The sequence below is a fragment of the Lycium ferocissimum genome, chromosome 1, assembly GCF_029784015.1.
Source record: "Lycium ferocissimum isolate CSIRO_LF1 chromosome 1, AGI_CSIRO_Lferr_CH_V1, whole genome shotgun sequence".
Classification (NCBI taxonomy): domain Eukaryota; kingdom Viridiplantae; phylum Streptophyta; class Magnoliopsida; order Solanales; family Solanaceae; genus Lycium; species Lycium ferocissimum.
Window position 1 is genome coordinate 37,166,046 of NC_081342.1, and position 17,947 is coordinate 37,183,992.

Sequence of the window (17,947 nt, forward strand, 5' to 3'; positions counted from 1 at the left end):
CAAAAATCCGTTCCTCGCCCTCCCAAACCCTGAGGATGAAACGAGATTCATTCTTCTCAAAACAAAAAGCAATGCGAAGATAGTAAGAAACCGACAAAACCTTCCCGTTTTTGGGGAAGAAGAAAGTACCGGATTAAGTAGGCAATCTTAGGACAATTCTTTTTCTTCATTAGGGCTTTTAGCCCCCGAGTCGATCGAGGGCATTTCACTCCTAGCCCAGAAGGGGGAAGGGCTTGTTTGCGACTAGCAAGATGGGCAACGGTCTTTGACGCATCTATTAGCCGAAGAGGCCTAAGGCCGGTCTCTTTCCTCTCGTACCATGCCTGTTGAAAGTTCCTTGCCTTTTCCTCTCTCCCGTAGGTCGAGCCTCCTTTTCAGCCGCCCTTCCCCACTTCGTTCGAGCCGAATTACATCCACCCTCTCACGGCCGAAGGCTCCGCAACACGTTGGAGAGCTTTTAGATCCCGCCCCTAAAACGCCCATTCCCCTAGAGTTCCGAAGTGATTCCTATTCTACCGGCAGCCCTTTCTTAAGCCGAAAGAAAGCGGGCAAAGAATCTCAGCGGTAGTACGAAGCGGGGAGCAGAATCGTATCCGGGAGTGGTTCTTCGGATCGATCACGGCATTCTCGGCCCCGTCCTTTGGCTTCCACTCCGATTGACCTCTCTTGTTTCCATCCCACCGTGAGAAGGCAGAGAGCAAAAAACCAACCAAAACAACAATTACTATGCCCCTATTAGTAAAGCATGTACTTCTTATAAGGCTTGGCCGAGCTTCTTCATGTGACGTACATCGCAAAAGTAGTCCGTTGAACGATCGCCGATCGAGGGCATCGTAATAGTATACAATTTTGGAACCTCGATGGGTTTCGCAAGCCGACCATTTGATAGCCCCGCTTCTCGAATATATTACGGAATAGGGCTTCACGAGCCCTAGATGTAAGGGGTTCTTGAACCCTCTCTCTAGCAATTAACCAGCGCGCTGTTTTTAATTCGACCTGGCCCGGACGCTTGAATCTATTCCACCGCAAACAACCGAATATACTACTGCAGGATCTTCCGCTGCTTTTGTTGTTATTGCTCTCACCTCTCACTACGCCACCTCAGCAGCTGGGACTCCCTAACCTTTTCTATCTATCTTTAGAAGTAGGGCGAGTGAGTCCGTTCCTTTCCCGTGAAGGTTTTGGGATATGTGACCAGATGCTTCCTCCAGATCTAACGTCTCTATCAACGAAATTCTCTTTTCTTCACCGGATCGATACTAACTTACCTACTCCTGCTCCTACCGGATCCAAGAGGGCCGATGCCCGATTCCCCGACCCATTACTCATTCCTTCCCGACTCGATAGGGATTGCAATCTCGAGAGAGGGAGCAACAATTGACCTCCGACAATAGGTAGATGGGGTGGGCTACGATGGATACAGTGAAATCAATCCTTATTCCGCACTCCCTCTCACCGGCCTGAAACATATATAAATCATGAATTCTTCAGAGCGGGCCGGCAGGCCGGGCGTACGGGGACCGTCGAAGAAGTGCCTCAACGCGCCGCAGCCACTACTTTGACTCCTTTTATGCAATTATGAACTCCACGGAACTTTATCAATTCCAACGCAACTTATCCTTTTGGAGCTGACGTAACAAACTACGCGAGCCTCCCAACGAAGCCAACATAAATCCGATCCGAATAAAAAAAAAGAAAAGGAAGTTTTATTATTGTGGTATACCAGCCACCTGTTCTGGAACTTCCAGTTCCAATCGAAGCATATAGATCCGTAAATAGATTTGTATGTATAGCCACTTCAGTCGTGCTCGTCCTTTCTCGAAAGTATCTTTTTTCTGGGAACATGGTCAACCAGAAATTATTATGTTCGCGATTCTTCATCCACCGATGGATAAAATGCTCCAGTTTTCCATTCTCATATGAGGCCGGAAAGTGGATTGGCAACAGGTCGGCACGAAGTGATTGATCATGCTCAAACATGAGCCGATCGCTCGTTAGGGACGGTTTATAGATCATCAAATTCCCACAAATGGAATGAAAAGTGGGTCCATGTAAATGATCAAGACCTCGCAAACAACAACGCTCCTTCCCCATATGGAGTTCGGAACCCAAAGGCAATCGTTGAGTGAACTGTATCTTTTTTGTGTTAGTTGACCTAAGCCGCACCCTTACTGCTGGGGTGGGGCTCGGCCTCCGAACCGTACGTGGGACGAGTTTTTGCCTCATACAGCTCGGGCCGAAGACCGGGGGAAGTTTAGAAGAGATGGGGAAACCTAGCAGCTGCCGGTCGGGGCGGGGATAAGCTTACTTCTTCACAAGCCTATCCCCCCAAAAAAACCGACCCTGTAGCACTAGCGCTTCGCGTTCTTTCTATTCCATTCCGGGATAGGCGGCTAATACTAAAATAATTTGGGAAGTAGTCGTCGTCTGACCAATCGGCTCGGACACCAGACCGCCCGTGCCCGCCCATTTTGTCTCGCCCTAAATGGAATGGCTCTCTTAGTTACGCTGCGCCCCGACCCGAGTCCCCACGTCCGCTTTTCTCCGCCCGCAACCCAATAAGTTGGCAAAGCCAACACAAGATTAGGGCCGTCCCCTTCATTCTATGCTGACCCCGGCCCGGGCTGGCTTCTTGGGAAGCCCGTTCCCACCGCGCTCACGGCCCGGCTGGCCTGCTAGCGGTAGTGGGAATTCTCCCGTTCCCTGGTCAAAGACTTGGTTGGATGCGGGATCTACTCCACGAGGAGCGGTACGGACGTAGATGATATCATCACGACCCCTCTTTTCGTACCGCTAGGGATGCTTAACGCCACTTCGCCAACTGGCGTTACCTGCGCTTTCGTGTCTCTCAGTGTGGTCAGCACTGGGTGTTTCCGAGCAGCGAGGCTTACACCCATTCGCATTAGTTCATCCAAAGTTCCTTACCCTTATGCACGAATTATTGAATAAGCCATCTTCCTATCAAGGTTAAGGAGTCAACTGAGCATCTCAGCGGCGGGATTGAATACCCGGATCGAATCAGAGTTCACGCCGCCCGCCCTGAACAAATAGGAGGCGTGGGCCACAGGTCGCACATAAGCCGCCGGGTCGCACGACAGAAGAACACCCAACATAAAGATGCACACTCCTCCATGTGAAATATTCATCTTCATAGGAGCTTTTTGATAGTAGTCGTGACCAACAGCCATCAGCTCTCGGCTTGTTGGTAAGGTGAGAGCTTCAAGCCCGATTTCTGGTGGCGCACCCTCCACACAAGCACCGCCCGACGAAGGGGGGACGGGGAAAGCTACAGGCCCAAAACCTTCGACCCTTCTTTCTAAATGGGGGTGCCCGAGGCACCTCATCTTCTCATTTCGTCGTTGCTCATTCCCGTTAGGCCGAAGTGTTTGGCCTTTCCTTCTCCGCGCCCGCTCAGGCTTCGCTGACCTATCGCGTGGTAAAAAGAAGAAAGTACGAAAGAATAGTAAACGGAGCACACCGCAGAAAGATTCTAAATATGAGAAGTCCCCCTTGGATTCGAGAAGAAGGAAATGAAGAACGGGAACGAAACGAAATAAAGCGTTTCTAGCTCTAGTTTCGGATGAGCTTCTCCCAATTATGTCTGGTAATAGAATAGGGCGGCTTGCTCTGACCAAGACTCCACTTTTTGCTCCGTCCGCGGAGCGTATGAATTTCCTGGAATGTAGATAGACCAAAAGAGGGAATGAAGGGATAGGAATAGGAATTATAGTACCATTGGAAAAAAGGGCACCTGTGGGAACATCTCTACTGACGAACCATTTCAATAGTACGGGTGCTGCCGTGCCACGAGGCACGACCATGGAAGTAATGAAAAAGAAAAAGTTATGTAGTTGGACCATCTGTTCTATCCGTTCGAGTTTTGCTTCTCTAGAGAAGATGAGAGGCTCAAAATGAAAGTGTTCGCAACACATACCGAAAGGGTACTAATTAAGCCGACCATTAATGACTAGTTAAAACACCAGGAGCGGTCTGATCCCCTATTTGATCAGACCGCTCTGAGAAAGATAAAAAGCAAACTCTCATAGTTCGGAGCCCAGCTCCAACAACTTCTTCGTAAGTGAGGTGAGGTACTTCTTTTGGTTTGAATAGGGGGTCGCCCTTTTTTTGGTTGAAGTAGCCACGACTTTGGTCGTAGTCAGTTTAAACCCATAAACCCAGTCCACTTGCAGCCATGTTGATCAAAATGACTAAGTTTAATGACTTGACCAGTCACTAGCCCTCGTATTATAAGATTCTCTCACCCTGTGGTCGACATTCCATTCCCCTTAGTCGTAGGTGCTCGTTCTATTTTGATTTGAATGGGCCGGGGCTCCCGAGGTACATATGGCCGGCCCTTCGGGTGTCTCGGTGATACAAACAAAGAAAAGACGATGGTTTTTAACATACCCTTGAACAAAAAGCCAATCCTTACCAAAGGAGGAAATAGAATAGAAGAATTTACCTTCTTTTTTCCTTCCCGTTGATTCCCCCCGACAATCAAGCTGCACTTCCTTCTAACAAGTGGCTGAGAGTTAGCAAGCAACCTTGGCCTCTTGGCAGGAGGTTCGCTGTCCCCCTCCTTTCCGGTCCGGCCGCAGTACGGCACCTGAACTCGAAGCTACGATCAGATCCGATTGGATCTGGTCCTATCCGACCCAACCCCGGAACGACGAACGGCCGGCCTGTTTGGACGGTAGAACGGGGAGAGGGGGAGTCGTGCCCATTCTCTATCCGGGCACGAGCAGGAACATCAAAAAAAAAGGAAAAGCGAATACATGTACATGATGTAACGACATATTCAAAAATACGTGATCCGATTTGATAGGCTGCCCGCAGAAAGGAAAGAGTTTACCGACCGCATAACAATTCATTCTTGTGTGTAGCGCGTGGGCCCATGTCTCCCGAACGATCATAGTACGGCCGCTCATCTAATATAAAATCAATGAGTAGATCTCACCTCCCCTTCCCCATACCATAGCCGGAAGGGATAGCGTATCCACAGAAGAGAGAGTACGGGCCCTTGCCCAACATTTAGTTTAGACGCGGTTCGAATGCCTTTATGCTATAGGCTGTGTTAAGCATGCTTCTTTGACAGAAAAGAAAGTCTTTTTCCATGACAACAGTCGCGACTATAAAGGGCGGGGCGGTAAGCTCTCTATCAACAATAGGGGGCTATTCATAGTAAAAAACTACTAGACTATATGGATTCCAACTGAACTTCAACTTCTACTTGGTTGATTAATTCAGGGGCAGTGCTGGAACATAATGTTGGACGATCTCCATTTCCATATGGTAATTGAAGTCAAACAGGAGCAAAGCAGGTGCAATTCAATCCTTATTCCTAGCAATGATTCCCAAAAAAGCAAAACCTCACTAGACCGAGGCCCATTGCTATGGGGACTACACTATATAAGAGAATGACTAAGGTAATTGCCAATAGTTTCTATTGAAAGACAGGCTGGCTCTTTAAAAAGGGCGCCCTCCTAATCTCATTTTGATAGGAAGAGATATTGATAATTATCCCAAGGAGGCTTACTACTCAGCTGATAGATCAGGTGAGCCAGCCATGATCACTAAACTCACCAAACCAGCAGCATATGCAAATTTGAATCATAGGTTTCTATATGCTTAAGGAAAATGGGATTTGCAGAGTAGGATACGAAAGTTTATTTATATACAATGGAAAGCCCCTATAATCCATGGACGACCAGTGGAGTTCATAAAAGAAAGCAAAGAAAGGTCCGCGACAAAGCTGTCCCCTCTCTCCATATCTCTACTTACTGGCTGGGTGCAGATAAGACTGTAATAATAACAAAGCCAGATAGAGATACTGTTCGTTCAGAATTGATTCAGATGGCGAGGACCCACGGAAAAATCCACCTTATTCATGCTCCGCACAGCAACTTGCCCGGTCAATATTATATGTCTATGCTAAACTTGGTGATCTATTTTCGTTGCCCCCTTTAAGCGTATGTGATATAATCATTCTTATCTCAGAAGAGAAGTATGCATTGTCCCCACTTAAGTTATTAAGTATTCCCAAAGACGAGGCGATTTCTTTTTATGTTGAAACTTTATGTCAGCCAGGGGACCCTGATCATAAATGGGTTGTTTGTCCCGGTGAAAGGGACGCTCTCCTTTTAATCGCTCTGGCGCATATGTTGAATAGTTGTTTTATGCGTTCATCTATCTTTCAGGAGCAGTCGTGTGGTTTTCCCAGAGATCGCCGTGAGTTCTTTGCCAAATTAGGTGGAGTGGGGAAGATTAGAACTATTTTCATCTTGAATCTAGCACCCTCACAAGGTACTATTCCTCATAAAAGAATTTTACGAAAGCTGGCACCCTTGGTGCGTGATAGCTACGTAATATCCTTAGTTTCATCCTTTTTAAAGATACCAATGACCAAAATGGAATTAATTGTTCTATTACGGAAGTTGGGATCCCACACGCTGGGTTAATCACTAAGGTCTTATACAATTTTCTGTTGGATGATTTCGACCGGGGATTTAAACAGCCTTCCCCTATGAATAAGAAAAACGGACTACCCTTCTTTCTTATGCCAAGGAAGGAAAGCACTGTAGAACTAGCGTAGCGGTTGGGGAGAAGCAATCAGACATCAATCCAATGAAGTGACAAAGCAGCTATTGGCGAAGGGAGCGAGGTCGATACTAGTCACTTGGAAGAGGAGGAAGCGGCAACCCTGACACGCTTAACAAGAAAGTTAGCTTGTTAGAGGCGGGTCTCTTTACCATCAACCAAAGGATAGATAAGGATGAATAAAATCTAACAAACACTCTTCTCAAATACCATTGTGGTTATCAATCCCCTCCAAGGTAACGTGAGTGTGGTGCTCGACGCAGAAGAGGGCCGCAAGGATAAAATGGTTTGGCTCGCTGTGCCTCCCTCTTGCGAGAACTAGTGAGCTTTTGAATAATTTCAGAGCTCCGCCCTTATCTCTTATTCCTTTCTCGCTTATTTCCACCCTTTTTTAGAGCCAGCGACACCTCTCCACGAATCAAGCCAATACCGTGGAATAAAGACATTCTCCTTATCTTTCTTCTTCTCAAATTACGAGAAGAGATTTTGGGAGAGTGGCTAGGACAGGGTGCCAGATGACGTAAATGCGCAGGAAGGCTTGCTTGAAAAAATACCCTTCGTTCAGTCCTGGCCCACCTGATAGAAGGCATGAAAGCGGCCATAGGGTGGGGTAAGCGCAGCAGAATAAGGAGGTATTGGCTCCCTTCTTGTGAGCTATTGTCTCACTGTCCTTCTCGACTATCTCTGCCTATAGCTAAGACGGTAACTAACCTCTTGACAAAGGTCTCTTTTGTTTTAGAGAGTGAGAAAATCAACTCAACAAATAATGGAAAGAGGGACATCAACTAGAGGGGAAGCGATTCTTCCCGATCGGAGAACAGGGGAGTCCGCTGGTAGGAATTCCTCAGTGTGTATTACCGTTTTTTCACCGAGGGGTATGGATCAAAGACCACTTCTCTCACGAGGTATGGAGCAACTGAGCTCCTTGTCCTCCCCTTGTCGCCAGCAACATTTTCTATGGTAATGAATCAGGTAGTCAGAGAGTGAGAATTGCGTTCTGGTCTATCTCGACTTCTCATTCGCGGGTCTGGTTTGGAAGAGCGTTCAGTCCATTTGAGAATGGTCTTCGCTTTCTGTAGCTTCTCTTGCTTTGTTTTTATATGCATGGCCTCATCGCGGAATCGAACTGAATAGACTTTCCTAAGGGCAAGCGCCGCAAAGGATGCTTATTCGCCTATTTTTTCACGGCTAAGAACCAAGTCTTCGGACCCTTCTTTTCGATAAGGGGAGGCTATTCTTGAAAAGAATAGGTATGTTCAACTAGTTATTTGAACTATTCAATAAGAATAGGGATTTTCAATGCTAGAAATGCCCCCTATCAACACTGGATCACGACTCATAGAATCTATTCCTACTTGGAGGTTGAGCTAGACCCCCTTTGGTCGAGAAGTCAACTAACTTATAGTGCTTTCCACACCCCGCCCCGTAGAGGGAAATTTACCGGTGAATGCGGTGCGGGCCACTGCTCTCCCTTTCACTCGAAACAAGAGTTCCGTGCCAAGCATAAAGATTGAATCAATAGGACCATATTATAATCCTCGAAATGCCATAACTCTCTTTCTGAATGTCTCGACTTTCTTTCTCAAACCACCGGACAGGGGTGCGGAAATAGCAACAATTAATGGTAGAGCGGAAATAGCTTCTGATTTGATTTCGCCTGAAACGAATCCCTCGCTTTGATAAGAAATATCTGAGTAAACAACCTTTGAGCTGAGGTAATATTCCATTTTGAGGGTTAGCTTTGCGTTCCTTGAGTATGTTTCTGCCCTAAACTAAGAAAGAGTATAGTGCTCGTTTTGATAAGAGTATTACATACTATCTGCTGGAATGTTTTCAACGTCCCCCTTATGCAACTACGGGAATTTCTTCTGGTTCGCTACTATCTTTTCCTACAGCTCACGACTGACCTTGAACTGGCCAAAAAGCTTTCTATTTGAACGGAATTCCACAATTGCATAAGCTTCGGTCTCGATCGATTATACTTTTGGTTAATTGGGTAGGTGTCGATAGCAGCAGAACCTTTGCTTTGGTCCATACCACGAAACAAGCAAAGATCTAAGGCTTTCTTTGCTCTGCCTCTGGGCCCGAGAGCGAGGTCCAATGATCCTCTTTTCAATCTCTTACTTACTCTCTCGTGCGATTAACTCTCAAGCCATAGCGAACAAGTAAAGAAGGAATGACCGAACGAAGTCGCTAAAGGCAGGCATCCATCCTTCCATTTGATCAAAGGCATCCGAGCCGAAGTAATTCAATTCACTCGAAAGGAGAAGAGCGTCAAGCAGCCCCAACTCTAGCTCCAGAGGGCTCCGTAGAGCAGGAGAATGCTCAGGTCCGTCTACGTGTGATTCCTCATTTGGTTCCTAAAAGGTGAGGTGAGCTGCTGATTCTACTCTTGGAGTGACTCAACATAATGCTTCCAGAAAAGGCTTTTAACCGGAAATAAGATAAAAGAATCAAAAAAAAAACCATAGTAGATCTATGATTAGCCCTCGGTCGGGATGGTCCTGTCGAAGAACTTGATTCATGCAGAGAAAGAAACTTAGGATAGGAGACTGATGGAAGCAGCAGGGCTGGGTCTGCGAGTGAAACCCCAAAACCTCAAATCCCCTAATGCCTATCAAATAAGAGTCCTACCGAGGATCCGGTGTCTAAGGTGTCTAGGATTTCTCCCAAAAGTAAGTAGGAGTGCTCTTCCTTTCAAGCCTTCTGCCTTACAGTCTATAGACCTTACCTCACTAATCTTTTATTTTCTCTCGGGATTTAGTTTGAGTTGCTGTCTCAGTAGTTGCATTCCCTCTAGTCCCCTTGAAAGAGGAAAGGGGCCTAAGCCTGTTTAGTTCCATCTCCTTGAGTTTCAATTGGAATGCTAGGGGTTGGAGTCCTAGGGTAAGTCCCAAAGTTCTAAGTTCTTCCTTTCAATCCAAGTCGAGGTAATAGTTTCTATGGTAGGGCTAACGAGATTTCTTTTGCTTAAGGCTAGGCGTATAGATAGGTTTCTGGATCTCGAGATTCGTTTCATTTCTCTGGCAAGGAATAATCAAAAAAAACTAGGAATAGCTGATTCTAGATCAATATCAATAAAAAGCAGGTTCTAGGGCAAGTGAATTTGAAAGCAGTCTCTTTTAAAGAGAGTTAGAAAAGCCAATCCAGTTGTTTCCTTGCAGCCAGTGGATGAGAGTGCCCTTACATATAGTTCCAGGCCAGTTCCTGTTTAAGTTGGAGTTTCCTATGGAAAAGGCAAAATTTCCTATGCTTAAAGAGTTTCCATAACCAGGCCTAAGCGTGAACCTATCCAATTTCAGTGCCATATGAGTCAAGAGCTAGAGCAATAAAGTAGGGATTTTAGGAAAGCGGATTATCTTCTCGGGGAAGCGGTGCTCTTTCGCATAAGCCTTTTGTTAAGTAAGGTGATGGTGCTCTTTATCTGCTGCTTTCCCTCCTGGCAAGTGACTTAAAGAAAAGAAGTGAAGCAAGCTCCCCCCGATACAAGCGAGCTAAGGGGCTTGAAGTTCTCCCAATACCAGAGAGACACTTCACAGAGTGTGATACTAATGGTTAGGGGGATGGTAGTAACCCAACTGCAAGCACATGAACTCGCTATACCAATAGTTCTCTGCCCGCAACCCCAGCTCCTACTTCGAATGATAGAACGATTCGAAAGGGGCATACGTACGGCTTTGACTAAACGACTAACTAAGGCTAACGGAATAACAGAATCGGAAGCAGACGTAATCGAAAGAAAGCTTGGGCCGAATGGAAGGGGCTTGCAACGATGGAAGGCTTACGGGATAGGGGCATACTCATAACAAAAATTGCCTAACAAAAGCAATTGGGGTGATAGACCCGCGAAGCAAAAGCTTTTTTCCTAGCATTGAACCTTACTTCAAAGACTGGAAAGCTTACAACACAGGTAATAGAGCGAAGCCTTAGGCTGATAAACTGATTGAAGGCAGACCAAGAGCATTACCTACGAGGATTTATTAGGATGGCTCAAAGACTGATTCGGTCTTTTCCTCAAAGGCGGATACGATTGAATTAGCTTTGGACTACGAGAGAGCTAGACAGCGGGGATGAAAGGTTTGCGAGGAAGAATCAATGGCCAATGGTTCTACAACTGCAACAGCACTTACTGAAAAGACTATTCTACGACCAGCCGCCTACTTAATTACACTTCCGGCATGGCATTAAGCAAGTTCCTTCTTCTGCGAATATGAGATAGACCGACAGCCGGTACGGGACTAAGGGACTGTGGGAATAGCGAAAGACCGGATTCAAAGATATAGGCCAATCAAAAGGAAGATGGTGAAAGACCACCACAAAGAGACCCTCGCTCACGCCTTAGTCTTATTCGAAAACAAAAACGGATGGACCTTCCTCAAGAAAAAAGCCAATCTGATTTCGGGGGGCATGTAGGCGGAGAAAGGCTGGGAAACTATAAGGTCTCGTAGGAAAAAGACAAAACGTAGGTAGGCTGCCACGCGGAGTGAAGGTAACTAGCCAATTCCCCAAGGTCTAGTAAACTAAGGTGGTAGTGCAGACAAGGTTAATTCACTCTGGGATTGGTAGTCCCGTCTGCTCTGACGTCGGAATCCTCATTATAATACGATGATAGCACCGGATTAGCAAGAAATTCCCTGCTCTCCTCTTAGCAATGATCTGTCTAGGGCTACTTTCAAAACTGCGGATTCTGTAATAAGACCCTATTCATGGGCATTCTCCGACTTAGAATCGAATTCATACCCGGCAATCTACGATCTACCCAGCGCCTTAGTTTATGTTGAATAGGCATACCCGACTTCCAGCTAATTGTCAAATAAAGCTATCCGTGCTTAAATTCCTAGCTTGAAAGCATTCTTTGAAGCAAAAATTCCGGTAAATCAAGCCTGCGTAGAATACTTGACTTTTCCATGTGCAAGACCACAAAAAGTATTACCCCCTAAAGCTCAGCTCTGCGAAGGCCTTTCGGAGATTGACCTTTCTTTCTCTTCTTCCCGGTCTGATCGGTCGAGCTCTCGTAATCGATCGCTCATATGTCCATTTCGTTCTGGCTAGCGAAGTCGGGATATTCTACGTTTAATGAGAAATAGTAAAGTTATGAACTCAAGCTAGCAAAAAACAAGACTGAGGTCGATAGGGGCATTACTGGTAATTGCTAAGGTGCTTTCTGAAGTCTTAACCATTGGCTAGCGCTCATCTCCAGCTCTGTTTCCAACCTTTCATTTCATATATCATTCCCGTATGCAATACCTCTTATTTAATTGAATCTTGCTATACGTCCAAGCCTTCTCCCATCGGTAGTTGGAAGCAGAACTGAAACTGGATATAACGGAAGGAAAGGCTATATAGGTACGATAGGAGGGTACGGTGTCGCAGGTAAGCGAAGGCTCTCTCTCTCGCTCTGTGGTCTTGTGTAAAGCCTTTCCGCCTATCTATTCTTTTTTTTTCTCTTTATTCAAAGTAAGCAGATCGAAAGCACGAAAAGGAATGTCTTAGCGTGCCCTTACTCTAATTCGAAATCCGTCTCTTTCTTTCTATTCTAATTCCTCTCCCTTCATTCCTCGATCCGCTTGTAAATTCTTGGTGTAATACTCACTCGTAAATGATTGGTGTCAGAATTTCTCACTAATCAGGTGTGATCAGTCTCATCCGTGTAAGAATTAGGAATTCCTCTTCCAACTCGTCCCAGAATGGGCGTTATGGCAAAGAACAAGAAGAAAACTAAAGGAGAAATTTGTCCAATAGTAACAAAGGGTGCCTCCACAGGTTGACATCCGATCCAACCTAGTAGTAAGCAATCCGCCAAAAGCAACCAAAATATTCCTTGGTGAATCGGGCGAAAACTTGAACTACGTACATACATACTTTTAAAAAAGGGTAAAGCCAACAGACATATAAAAACTGGTGCTATTGCGGCTACACCTCCCGATTTGTCAGGTATACTACGAAGAATGGCATGGATCGGTAGGAAATACCATTCTGGCACAATATGAGGCGGGGTGGACATCGGATTAGCAGGTATATAATTGTCGGGATGCCCCAAAACATTAGGAGCATAAAAAATCCAAATGGAAAAAAAGATAGCAAAAGCTACCCAACCTACTAGATCCTTTACATAAAAATAAGGGTAAGAAGCTATTTAAAAAGTATGAAAGGGAAATTAAAAGAGACCTTGATGTAGCCCAAAACCATTCATGGGAAAAAAAAAGTATGGGGAAATTAAAAGAGACCTTGATGTCCTCTAAGCGCATGCCGGAAACTCATTCCTCTCATGATTTCCATGACACGAATCTTACTCTAGGGATCGAAATAAAAGGTAAAAGACTCCTTACTCGTAATTAAACCCACTAATCATCATATCTTTTACCATGTTCGATTTGCGGAATGGGGATATTCGAATCCGGTCCTTCCGACATATCGCATCCCCCGTATAGTAAGAGTCTTTCCAACGAGGCCCCGAACTCTTGGAGTGGTGAAAGGAAGGGAAAGGCTGTACAAGGTATTTTTCACTCGTTTACGGGACCGGTGTCAAAGGAAAGGATTGTTGCACTCTCTCTTGCTTGAATGAATCGACATTTGTGGATGGTTGTTCATTCGGGATTCTTATCTATATTTAGAACTACGGATCAACTATCCTAGCTTTTAGCCTTTGGAACCGTGGAACCCTAAAGTCACTCGCCCGTTCAAACTCTTGTCCATCCCATCTAAAACCCTTGAATCGGTGAATCGGGGACGGAGACCTAGCCCTGCTTTATTTAAACAGCTAAGATAAGGTCTAAGACCGTCTCTTCTTTTTCCACATCCTCATTCCTCCTTCTTTCCGGATACTTAAGCTTCTAATGCTACGGAACCAGCTTTCCCAATCAATCAATTCAAATTAATGTGTAGGAACACCTCATCGAACCGAATGTCTACCCTTCCCGCATTTGAAGACGAGACTAATGTTTAAGACCTCCGCTTTCACGGAGATCCTTTCTTCGACCGCCGGAGATTGCCCATATATGGATGAATAACCGTGAAGTTCGACAATCTTTTGAGGGAGGAGTCGGCGACCGACAAGGGCGACGAGAGGGGGGAAAGAGGAGTGAAACCATTCGACGGAGTTGGAAAGGACTTTCGCTAATCATAATAAGGTTGGTCTCACCTTCGTCGGGGACTCGAACGAGGAGATCGCTGATGCCGACCACCCTCTCGTGTCTTTGTCGGTGAAGTAAATCACCCCGATGCTAAGCGATCTGCGGTGTTCAATGGTTGCCTAACCACCCGACTTTAATAGTAGGAGAAAGGAAAGCGCTCGATCCATGGAATCCGTCATCGGATCTCCCCATTGACGGATAGAGTAGAAGAATCAATTAGCCCGGGATTTGATTTAGATCTTCAACTACTTCCGAGAGGGTCTCATGCTACGATACGAGTAGAATACATAGGGATATAGTTCGGGGAAAGCAAATCGAGATTTTGACGTATACCTTTTATTGGAAACCTACAAAGTAGCAATCTTGAGACCTTTTGAGATTCCTTCTTGCATCCCGTCTAACTCCCCTTTCGTCCGTCATCCCGGATCTACACTACTTGACTTGCGACTTGAGCTAGCGGTCGAGCTTTATTTAGCTTGAGCGAGAACGAAGGCACATCTCTTTTTTGGACTTTTCTGCTCGGTGGAGCTTTGGACTCGACGAGGTATTTTGTGCTTGCCCTATTGAGAGTCTCTTCCATTCTCTCTTCACCGAACGGATAGACAAATAGGCAATCCAATAGATAGATTATGGCTTCCTCACTATCAGTAAGCTCCCGCAGGCGATGAACTGCTTAGGCTTCTTCATTCTGTTTGTAGCCATACCGTATAGAGTGAAAAATGCCTTTTAATGGGAGTAGCTATATTCAAGCAAGCATTCCGCGAAACGATCCTTTGACAATGGACTCTCGCCCAACACCGGGACTGACTTTATTTATACGAGAGAGGAAAATCGCAAAAAAAGCTCTTTTTGAATCGGATATTGGATAGGCTAAGCTAGGTGTGCCCAGCTCTCTCTACGGTTTTGCTTGAACTTGTCAAGCCTTGGGGTGCCTATGCGATTATTAAGGCGGTGCTATTGTACCGGTGGTGGAGTGGCTTGAATCAAATCGTTTGTCTAGAGAGGGTGTAGCCCGAAGTGGACTCTACTAGAAAGTCGAGATCTTTGTATAGGCAGCTGGCCTTAGAGTAGTGTATCGAACTAAGGACGGGAGCGCCCATAATCATTGACGAAGAGGAAGGCTTGGAAAGGGATCAAACATATTGAGGAGGAGCTTTCCCTTATTTTGATCTTCTCATCCCTTAACCTTTCCACTTGACTTTCCACCCCTCTTGTGACCCTTTCGCTTCCGCCGTAGAGACTCCTCCATTAACCTTTTGTTTTCTCATCGTCATCTTCCTTTTCTATTTGACATATCTCTTCATCATTTCCTTTCTTTTCCCGTCGAATTAGAATTCTCGCATTGGAATCTCTTTCTTCTTCAACCTTTGTCATCCCTTCCTTTATTAGTGATTTCTCTTCCTTCTTCTGCTTTGTCATCTCTCTTTCTTCTTTTATATCCAATAGTTTTCTATTCAATTTATTTATCGATCCATTAAGTCATTTATATTATCCATTAAGGCTTGGACTATTTGTCTAGATTTACCATCACCAAGGGCCGTATCATCATCAAGCTCAACATGAATAGGACTTGTATCAACCCATAAACCACTTATCATCATATATTAAATCTCTTAGCCTCGGGGGTTAATCCAGGGGCTTGTATGTTGTAGTTTTCTTACGGGACGGCGAAAGACCTCCCAATCAAGCGCGAAGTTGTTATCCACATTTACATTGAGTTTTCGAGATGGGTCGACGTACGGGACTCGAACCACTCTTGAGTTGCATGTCTTTTAGCAAAGGACCCTTGAACTTGAGTGCTTGAATCGCCACCCCCTCGGTGGTGTATGTATATGCCTTCGGAGCTCAAAATAGACCTTTCTCGATTCGGTCTTCGAGCTTCAATTTCCCTATTTCGAGAAGAAGAAACTTCATCGTATGGGAGTGGTTGACCAAGCACAACGAGTCCGTGTCCGTGTAATAACAATCATCTCTCGAGATATGGGGGTACGAAGTATCCTTGCGTGGCGATTCACTGCCGAGATGCGGACCGGCGAGTTCGCAAGGGGCGCCATTTCTCTTTTGTCGAGTATGCATTGATACGGTAGCCGACTATGAAGAGGTTTTCATCAAAGGCCCATTTGTATAATAACTTATCACAATTATCAACCAAATACTTGCGTTGAGCATCGTCGCAGATCTCGCTAGTTGTGCGTTACGGACTTATACCGAATCTTCCATAGAGAGAATTCATAAGAAGTTTCTATATATAAGACATCGCGATATTCCTTTTGCTTAGCTATTATCCTATTCTCCGAGAGGGACTAACATAGTCTTCAAAAGGGCTTCCCTCGCTCTTCTCAAAAAGAGGTATCCCTCGATTGGGACTACGTGTACCCCGGGGTTCTAGCATACTTTAACTCCTCGCTAAAGTAAACCCCTCTAAACTTACCGTCGGGAAGATCGAGTACTATCTTTTCTCTTTCGAAAAGGAAGAAAGGGCCTCTTGATATTCGGGGCGGTTCAACGGCCTCGAAATCCAAAGATGCTATCTAAGTCCATCTCACTCAAATTACTATGCCGGACGGAGTCCCAGCGGGCCTATGGGGCTATCTCTCGTCAAAGGGATAGAGAGAGTTTATGTCGTAGTAGTATAGGTTTTTACCAAACGGTATGAAGATATCCACGACCACCGTAGTAACCACTTCTTATAAAGGGTGTCTTCGTCCCCGCTAGCTTTGTAGATGTGCCATTTATCGGCATCCAAGAACTTCATACGAAAGAGGAGCATTGCAAATGATGGAAGGGTGAGCTTACATTCTATGTCCACCGTACTCATCCCAAATTAACCCTTGCTTTTTGCATGACACCCCCTAGGAAGGACGTCTGCTTTAAGATATTTTCTCAAGTCCTCCTTCATATTCTTGAGAGTGTCTTGATTCACTTTCAAAGAATCAATAGAACCCTTATACCCAAGTTCGGGGCATAGATTCTTTGAAAGTGAATCGCGAACCCTTGAGCATCGGCATTGAGTCTTTGAAGCGGAATAAAACCCGCCTCCCCGACGCGCGGACTTTTATCTCGTAGATATGGTGGTTTCTATCCATCATTTTAACATTACCCCTCTTTCCCCAACTTTTTCTCATGTAGTCTAGCAATAAAAGCCCATCGAATCTACGAGGTTATGTAAGTAAACAGTTAGTGGTGATTTAAATTTGATAGCTATATCACCAATTACGGGACGAGAAAAGATTCTAGAACCATTTTACTCTTTTCATCAAAATCGGACGTGGTGACGTTCTCCTCGGTGAAGTAGTATTCAACCATACTTTTTGGAAATGGATGTTCGCCCCCTTCTGTCTTTAATGAGATGATTCCTCTACTAACCAAGAATTGTGCTATCCCTGTTCCGATAGGGTACGTACGATATTTGATTTTCTTTATTTGACCAACTTCACTCCCTCCATTTTGATCTTCTCTATCTCTTCTTATTTTGGTCTGTTTCCGCACTAATGACTCTAGGTGTTCAACAAAGGTGGCGGCTCGAACATGTGAACGATTGTCGAGTGGACTAAATAAGAAACTTAGTACATGAAGCTGCTATAAATTCTATAGTATATTGTTTAAACAAATTGAACATCTCTAGATCATCATCCGAGAGAATTTTCCTTGTTTGAGGAAATCCCGCGCACTACATTCACCATCGCGGGTTAATTTAGATACTACGCCACTGGCTGTACGCCATATACAACCCTCGTCGTACTCCATTTTTAATTGTTCAATCCTCCTTTGTGTTTTCATTAACACATTTTCCGGGATGAAATCCCCCCCCCCCCCCATTCTTTCTTCAGATTATTCAATATGTCGAATACTTCATCTTTATACATTTTGCTATTACTACTATTAGCATTTCCTCTCTTCTCTAAGTAAAGCATATATATATATCTATGTAAATCCTTCTAAAAAACAATTTGACTTTCTTTTTTTTTTTTTCGCCTTATTTCATTCACTGATTTCGTAATTCATTTTCTCTTTTATGAATAGTTGGTTGTGTTGGATGATTGATGGGTAGTTTGAAGGACGAATGCGGAGAGCGACTTTTTAGAGCGGGCGCTCTGTGCGGTATTTTTGATGTTTATGTACGTATTTGTTCGTAGTTGGATCGTTTTCCTTAGTTAGTATGTCGAGGGTGGATTAATGAATGATCGCTTTAGCTCTATCGACAGAGGCCCCCGCCC

At 45.0% G+C, this 17,947-nt stretch overlaps 2 protein-coding genes across 2 annotated transcripts; both read right to left on the reverse strand.

Moving 5' to 3' along the window:
- Window positions 1–1,014: 1,014 nt before the first annotated feature.
- Window positions 1,015–2,244, reverse strand: LOC132054296 (cytochrome c biogenesis CcmF C-terminal-like mitochondrial protein). Its single transcript, XM_059446341.1, is given in 2 exon segments — window positions 1,015–1,691; window positions 1,693–2,244. Coding segments are annotated over 2 exon segments (627 nt in total). The 5' UTR covers window positions 2,227–2,244; the 3' UTR covers window positions 1,015–1,598.
- A 719-nt stretch (window positions 2,245–2,963) lies between these two features.
- On the reverse strand, window positions 2,964–5,981 carry LOC132054293 (cytochrome c biogenesis CcmF C-terminal-like mitochondrial protein). The gene has a single exon (XM_059446338.1). The coding sequence runs from the start codon at window positions 3,930–3,932 to the stop codon at window positions 2,976–2,978; it is 957 nt and encodes a 318-aa protein (XP_059302321.1). The 5' UTR covers window positions 3,933–5,981; the 3' UTR covers window positions 2,964–2,975.
- Window positions 5,982–17,947: the final 11,966 nt, after the last annotated feature.

Bases quoted from the DNA above. Each gene is read 5' to 3' on its own strand.
- LOC132054293 (XM_059446338.1), bottom strand. From the start codon at position 3,932: ATGTGTTGCGAACACTTTCATTTTGAGCCTCTCATCTTCTCTAGAGAA.